The sequence below is a fragment of the Chrysochloris asiatica genome, unplaced genomic scaffold, assembly GCF_000296735.1.
Source record: "Chrysochloris asiatica unplaced genomic scaffold, ChrAsi1.0 scaffold00230, whole genome shotgun sequence".
NCBI lineage: Eukaryota > Metazoa > Chordata > Mammalia > Afrosoricida > Chrysochloridae > Chrysochloris > Chrysochloris asiatica.
The window spans coordinates 3023211-3031831 of NW_006408748.1; the positions used below are offsets into that span (position 1 = coordinate 3023211).

Sequence of the window (8621 nt, forward strand, 5' to 3'; positions counted from 1 at the left end):
TTAACTGATGGTATGTGGAGGGGATTATAATCAATGTAATGAAACAAGGTATATGAATGTTTGAATGTGAAACCGATGATGTGCCCTGAAAACTTTCACTCAATCCACAATAAAACCTTAAAAAAAAAACCAATTTGATGGATCAATATTTAATAGAAGTGTTTTGAAATCTTTCTCTGTTACATGGGATATGGCAATTTTTTGTTCTTTTGCCTATTTTTGCTTTATATATGCTAAAGATACTTTAAGTTCATACAAATTTAGGATTGTTCTATCACTGTAATGAAGAAGCTCTGGTAGCGTAGTGGTTATGAATCGGGCTGCGAAACTTAAGGTCAGCAGTTTGAGACAACCAGCCGCTCCGCGGGAGAAAGATGAGGCTTTCTCCTTCCATAAAGATATACAACCTCGGAATCCCTGTATAGGGTCACTGTGGGTCGGAATCAACTCGACAGCACTTAACAACAACATCACTGTAATGAATCTCATCCTTTTGCAATGATTTTCTCTTACCTGTAATGCTAGCTTTTGTCTTAAAGTTTAATTTTTCTAGTATAAGTAGAGCTACATCAGCTTTCTTTTAATTGATATTTAGTGTTATATCTTGTTCCATCCTTTTACTGTAAATTTTTCAATATGTGTATGTTTAGGTCTATCTCATAACTAGAAAATAACTAGGTTTCGAAAAATCTTGTCAATTTTTGGTTTTCAGATGATAGACTTAGTTCTTCTGTGGTTATTTATATAATTAATCTTATCTTATGCCTCACTCTGTATTCTATTTATCGCACTTTTTTTCAGATTGGTTTTTCTTTTTTCCCTGTAGTACCTTTTTAGGATCTATTTGGATGTTTTTCCCATATCATACCTTATTTTGGATTTTCTTTTTTTTGAATTGGTTGACTACAAATTTTCTTATTTTTTCTTTTCTACTAATCTGGAAAGTATACATACTGTTTTTATTCCTCTAGTCATTACCTTATAAAAGATAACATATAAAATATGTAAGTGTTAAGTCTAAAGTTAAACTCTTTCTTAGTCTGCCTCCTCACAAATGCAAAGACTTGCAAACATTTCAAATCTGATGCTTACCTCCCTTTCTACTTACTTGCTGTTGTCCAGAATATACAAACTTCGATTTTGCATACTCATAGAGTTGCCAACTTTGTGGTTTTCTTTCTCCCTCGCATAATAGACCCTTCATTTGGGAATTTCCTTATGCCTCATGTTCGTTTTTCAGAATTTTCTTTTTAGTGAAGTCCTACTTGTTGGCAAATTATTATTATTTTTTTAATGTGAAAATCCTTTCATTTCCTCATTCTTATATTTTTGTTAGGCATAGATATTCTAGATTGGCAGTTACTTTCAGTTTTTGAAGATAACATTTCACTGTCTTCTAACTTCCTTATTGTTGTAAAGTCAGCTTCATTCCAATGGTTAGTCCCTTTGTAGATGATGTGACCTTTTTTTTTTTTTTTTTAAATTATGATTGCTTTTAATATCATCTCTGTCTTTGGAGAATGAGGATTTAATACTATGTATCTAGTTGATTTCTCATCATTTATCATGTTTGTGATTTTTTCTGGGCTTTTTAAATCAGGGGATTGCTGTTTTTCATCAGTTCTGTAAAATTCTAAACCATTTTTCTTTAAACTGCGTTTTTCCCATGCACTCTTCTCTCCTTCTGGGACTTAGATTAGACTTATATTAGACCTATTTATTTCATTTTCTATGTCTATGTCTCTTAACCTCTCTTTCATATTTATATATCTTTGCTTCTCTATGATCTGAAGCCAGATAAAATTTAGGTAAGTAAATAGAAAGCTGGTTTTGCCCAGGTGGCAAAAGCTAGTGTTAGCACTGGGATCCAATCCAAGATAGGAGAGTTGCAACTGAGATGTTTTCATTAAGATAAGACCCTTGAGGAACTAATGCATGCCATATCGGGCCTCCTGGTAGATGTAACTCTAAATGCTGTTTGAAAGAAAGCATTCCAGTTTAAGGCCTAAGAATGTCCATATATTACGTTCAACCAAACACGAGTTCATAGTAAAATCACATAAGCAAATAAATGACTGCGAATGAAAGTACAGATAATAAACTTCCTGTTTGGATACCCAGAAACTATATGAGGGATTTTTTTTTCCCCCTTTGATTTAAAATGCAGTAAGAAATATCACTTGGGACCCAATTTTATTGCAATAGGAGGACCCTTTGGAGTATCTAGTCTGGTATATTACTAGAAGTAGAAACTTCTGTAGTGGAATTTTTTTGCTCACTAGTTAATAATTAAAGCCATGAGTGATAATTGCAATCTTGTGTGATTTTTGCAGAGATTGAGAATAAAAGCCCCAAACACATTGCCATTGAGTCAATTCTAACTCATAGCAACTCTATAGAACAGAGTAGAACTGCTCTGTAGGGTTTCTGAGACTGTAAATCTTTACACAAGTAGACAGCCTCATCTTTCTCCCTAGTTTGAGAGTAGCTTCTTTTAAGATTATTGGGATTTGCCAGTTTTTTCTAAGTTAATAAGGGTATTTGGAAAAGATTATATGGCGTGATTAACAAAATGTTAATTTAAGAAATCCTGAATAAAATGATAATTGGAATCAAATAGTATATTTAGTATCATAATAAACTGTTGTTGTTATTAAGTGCCTTCGAGTTGGTTCCAACTCATAGTAAACCTGTATAGAGTTTCCGAGACTGTCAATTTTTGCGGGAACAGAAAGCCTTATCATTCATCCACAGAGCAGCTGGTGGGTTTGAACTGCCAACCTTGTGATTTACAGTCCAGTGCTTATCCAACAGAGCCTCTGGGATCCCAAATAATAGATTAGCTTTGATATTTTTATGTATTAAAAAAATACCGTATTTTCTTTGACAATGTATAACTAGATAATTTTGCATCTGTGTTGCCAATATTTGTAGTACTCTTTTTTTCCCCTGGAATTTTCAGGCGTAATATTCATGGAGTAAGCAAAGAAAAAATAACAAGAATGTTGGAACACTATCAGCGATTTGTTTCAGTGCCAATAATCATGAGTTCTTCGGTTCCAGAGAGAGCTGAGTGTATTGAGTCATGTGCACATTCTTGTGAGGACAGAAGTACCAGGTAGGTTAAAACACCTTATGTACAAAAAATACAATTTGAAATATAATTAAGAAAAAACATGATTTTGGAGCTTGGGAAATCACTGCCAATTAATTTTAAAAATAAGTTAGACCTTTGTTATTTTTAAGAGTTTAGGCATAATATTACTTGGAGTGAGATGTATAGCAAGCGAAGTAAAAATTTATATGAGAGTTTTTCTCATTGACTTCAGGGTTTTATGAGACCATGATTATACTTTGAATATTCCTGCCTTCTTTATGTAACTTAATCTGCTAGTCTTGTAGTATTTTCCTATGTCTTCTGTTTTTATTTCATATATCCTCAGATCACCTCTTAATTTTCTTAGATATCAGTTAAAGTGCTTTTTTTTCAAGTAGCACCAAAAAAATTAATCATTAATGGGAATGTAAGTCAGCCTTCTGGAAGTTTATAGTCCCAATAGTACTGATTCTTTTAATGTTTAGGACATGTGAACAATTGAATAAATAAGTGAATAAAGTTGAACCTTAGATATATATTGCAGTTTGATGTGTCCATATTTTATGACAGAAAGGGAGACTTGAAAGTAGGGAAGGGAAAATTTATAAACATTCTTTAATTGAATGGTATAGCTAAGTGGTTAAAAGCTTGGCTCTTGAACTATACTTCCTGGGTTCAAATCCTAATGCTCTGTAATCTTTGACAAGTTACAAAATCTTTATATACCTCAGCCTATTCATTTATAAAATTGCAATAACAACATTCATCTCATAAAGATTATAAATTAGCATATAGAAAGGACTTAAAATAGTATTTGACACTTAGAAAAACTCAGTGTTTAATTTCACTTAGGTGGTTATATGGGAGAGCTGTGACTTGGAGAGCTCCTAGAGTAAAGTAAGAGAGGAAGAACTGACAAACTGTACAAGGGAAAACTACTAAAGTCGAAAGTGTAATGGTTTGGTAGGCAAGAGTGTTCTGAATCTGACATTGATATTGAGGATGTTGTTGTCAAGTGCCGTCGAGTTGATTCCGACCCATAGCGACCCTGTATAGGGTTTCCAAGGAGCAGCTTTTGAGCTTGAACCACCGACCTTGCAGGTCAAATGGCTTTGCAGCCTGGTGCATTAACCCACAGCGCCACACTTTATAATTTAACTAATGGCATATCAAATGAAACCTTTCCTTTTCACCCTCTTTATTGTATAATTGGTAGGATCTGTATGACTTTGGAGATGAAGTTTAATGATTAATCCTCTATAGCAAATGGTATGGCGCTGTAAGATCAGCACTGGACTGCGAACCACAAGGTTGGCAGTTCAAACCCACCATTTGCCCCTTGGGAACTCTGTGCAGGGTTGCTATGAGTCGGAACTGACTCGATGGCACTTTAAACAACAACATAGCAAATGACAGGTAGTATAGAGGCAGGATCTCGTCTCAAATCTATTAAGCTTAATTAGGTTAGAAAGAAGCTATGGTTGTCCTCTCCTGGGAAAAGATTTAGAGCTTTAACTTTAACATTTAATGTATAATCAGCAGCTAAAATTAAAATCACATGTTTACTGTTCAGTTTGAAGAAAGTTTGAGTGCTTTCTATGTGCCAAGCATTGTGCCTAGGTACTGTGGTTACAACAAAAGGGAAGGGGTTCATACTTTATTAGTGCAAGATTAAGAATAGCTAATATCATTTTAATCTAGTTTATTTCTAGAATTTAAAAAGCAATTTAAACATTTTTAAGTTAAAAAAATTAAACAACAATAAATGTTAAGTGCCCCTGCCTTTCAATTGAATGCTGCTTTAATTTAAGTCATAGTATTAATGACAACATTAAGAGACTTCTTTATGATACTCTTTAAAAAAATCTTACAGCCCAAAAGACAATGAAGATACTACCTCCGCAAAAGAAGAAAGTGTTTTATCCTCATCTCTGAAGCACCTAGAGTTAACTGAAGAGAAGAAACTTGAAGGGACCGATGAAACTGTGTTACTTGAGAATGTTTCATTTCCTCTTACTACTGCTATAGACAAAGGAAAAAGAGGAACGTGTGGCATGAACCATAACATTCAGTGTGCTTTCCTACAGGAAGGTCCAGAATTGTATTTTTCTGACTCTGAAAGCAAAGTACAAGTAATAGACAAAGGTGAAAAAGATGAGCAAGTAGAAATGGCTTCTGAAAAACAATATAGTATAACTGATGTTGATAGTTCGGTAGAGAGAGTATCACCGAGTATTTCCTGTCATGAAAATAGTCAAGAAAACTGTGGTTTTGCCTGCAGTACACCACTTCAAAATAATTATTTTCTACCCAGTGAAGTACTGGAGGAAACAGCCACAGTAAAGAAAAAAGTTTATGGGAAACAACAAAGCAAATCAACCTTGGAGAAGTCCCCAGGGTATGAGCTGTCACATTTCATTGGCGATTGGCCAGTTGATAAGACTATTGGTCAGAGGACAAAAAGGAACCGAAAAACTGAAAAAACTCCATCTGTACAAAGTGACAAAGAGTATAATTGCCTTCAGTCACACAGCCTACTAGGTGATAATATATCTCTGGGTATAGAGTGTATTCAGCTGCGAGAATCTCTACTTGATAGTGTAGAAAATGACAAGAAGTCACAGTGTGATGATGCTTCAGCATCCTTCAGGTACAAGTATGATATTTATACAAATACTGAGAAAAACTTATCGAGCTCAGTCAGCACTGTGGGTGACTGGCCTTTATCTGATGATTCTTTAGCTCAGAGACCACCCAGAACAAGATTGCTAAAGGCTCGTTTCCATGGTCCTGATGTAGAATTTGGAATTTGTGACCATAAGAGTGAAATGTCCTTATATTCAGCACATGAGACGTGTTGGGGCACAAGTGCTGAAGAACTGAAAACACTGAGTAGCTCCGCTCTAGGTAGCTCTGAAACACTGACCAGTGAGATGAGCTGGGAGAGTGCGATTTGTCTAAGTGAAAAGAATCATGGGCAACATGCACTGTGTCTGTCTTTCACCAACAATGTGCCTGTTGCTCCTGGAGTAGCGGAGCCACATGTAGCTGAGTTTCCAGAGGGGAACTCCGAAAGCACCCCTGGAATAGAAATAGGCATGTGTACCCAGACTGAGCCAAAGGATTTTGCTCTCTTATGGAAAATAGAAAAGAATAAAATTAGTGTTTCGGAATCTGTCAGAGTATTAACAGGAAGACTAGATGGATTTAAACCAGAAGCCTTCACTATTAACACAAAATCAGACGTTCAAGAAACAATTCCATATAGAGTAACACATGATAAAAGCACGTATGTTGAAGAATGTGAGCTTACCAGTGCTGATGAATCTGAAAATCTTAATATTCTTTGTAAAATATTTGGATCCTTTTCATCAGAAGCCCTAAAAGACTTATATGAGAGGTGTAACAAGGATATTATTTGGGCCACAAGTCTTTTGTTAGATTCCGAAACTAACTTATGTGAGGATACTGCCGTCGATGATTTCCAAACATCGAATGATGGATCACAAACTGGGCCCTCTTCTCTAGGATTGGACTTGAAGGAAATTATTAGCCCAGGCAAGACTGTAGAGGGTTGTAATTCTCCTGTGCCAGAATTTAGGCATGGAACTGCTATGGGTCACTCTAATGAGTATCCAACCTGTGATGGGGAATTGGGAGGAAACTCAGAGCAGGCTTCCACTGCTTATACTGTTGTAGATCTAGATGCTACTGAACCACTGCTGCTTAGTCAGCAAGAGTTTTCAGGGTTACATGACATTAAGTGGTCTCTTGCAGACACTCTTAAAGCTACTACCTCTAAAGATGTGAGTAAAATGGAAAAAAGTTTAGTAGCCACAGAGGTTGGAGACAGTATACATTCCTCTTTGAATTTGTCTGATATTTTAAACTCTGTATCGAGCACTTCAAATCTTGAATTAAATGAAGAAATTTATTTTACTGACCCTTTTGAGGTAAAGAAAAATGAAAATCTTTCAAAGGATTATGTGGAATTTCAGATAAACACAGAAGAAGAATTTATGGATGAAGATGTGCAGGAAATGGAGAAAATGCTAATGGCAGGGAATAGTTTGTCAGCTGGAGTTAGTGAAGAAGATAGAACTGAGATGTTGAATCCCACTCCAGTGATGGCCAGATCTCTGACCATAGACTGTCTGGAATTGGCATTACCCCCTGAGCTGGCTTTTCAGCTCATTGAGTTATTTGGCCCTGTCGGTATTGATTCAGGTAAGAAAAAGTAAACCACCTACGTGCATGACTTAGTGTGAATAGAAATTAGCTGATTCTGTTTTAATTATAAAATTATTATGCATGTTAACTGAAATGTAAGTTACTTGTGTATCCTGACATGCACAAATAGTAACAGTATTTTCGATGCAACATGTTTATAAAATTATTTTTGAAATGTAATTTTGAAGAAATAGGGAATATTTATATGGAATTTGTGTGTAACCCAAAAATATATTGAAAAGTTTTCTCTGATATTTATCTTACCCTCATTTATTGGTCCTTTGGTGCTACTCTAGATACATTTGAAATTAATTCTGTAGGACACATGCATTACAAAGGTTATCACCTAGTGGGGATAAAGAAATTGTTGTTGTTATTAAATGCTGTTGAGTCAATTCCAACACATAGCAACTTGTGAGTGTGAACTGCCAACCTTGTGGTTCAAACTGACCTTACAGCGCATTAACCCACAGCACCACACCAGGACTCACATGTATTAAAACAGTATTGACTAGTGGAGATGAAGAAATTGGGTATATGGAAAAAACAAATGTGTAATTGTTTCAGCGTGTGCAAGCAGTGGCATAATTATATAAACAAAGATATTTCAAGAAATTTGCTAGAAGTATGGGTTAGTTACTATTAATGTACATGAGTGTTATGATTAAGGTAATTGATTAAAATTTCTGCAAATGTATTACAAGTATTGATTGTATTTTCTTTTTTTTTCTCTACTCATAAGAGTCTCTAACAGTTGAGGATTGGGTGGTTCATATAGACCTGACTCTGGCTAAAGAGATTCATGAGAAATGGAAAGAATCTGTAATGGTTGGTAGGCCTTTTTTTTTGTTTATTAAGAACTCCTTTTATGTCCATTTTGTCACCTTTGTTATTTAATTAAATCTGTTGAATTTTTATTTTGAGAAAGAATGAACTTCACCAATTAATGCTTTCTATGTGTTTGTTTCTCTCCCTCTTTGCAATATTTTGAATTGTTTCCATTCTGGCCAAATTATATAATTAATGGTAGGACTCAGTGTTAACGGTTATGTTGTTAAGTGCTGTCAAGACGGTTACAACTCATAGTGACCCTGTATAGGGTTTCCAAGGAGCGACTGGTGAATTTGAACCACTGACCTTGCAGTTCAAACTGATCTTGCAGTCCAATATATTATCCCATAGCACTAAAAGAGTTTTTTAAGTAGAAAAAATTTAATTTTGTAAATGTGGCCCTAATTTGTATTGTTTTACTTAGATTAACTGAGAATGGTTTAGAAAATAATCTATTTTCTTT

General features: G+C 35.0%; 1 protein-coding gene across 1 annotated transcript in view; it reads left to right on the forward strand.

Moving 5' to 3' along the window:
- The window catches only part of N4BP2 (NEDD4 binding protein 2), a 177160-nt gene that overhangs the window by 72137 nt on the left and 96402 nt on the right, over nucleotides 1-8621 (forward strand). Inside the window, exons 6-8 of the mRNA XM_006873224.1 lie at nucleotides 2963-3118; nucleotides 4971-7324; nucleotides 8070-8155. Coding sequence (XP_006873286.1) covers nucleotides 2963-3118; nucleotides 4971-7324; nucleotides 8070-8155 — 2596 coding nt within the window. The remainder of the gene's footprint in view (nucleotides 1-2962; nucleotides 3119-4970; nucleotides 7325-8069; nucleotides 8156-8621) is intronic.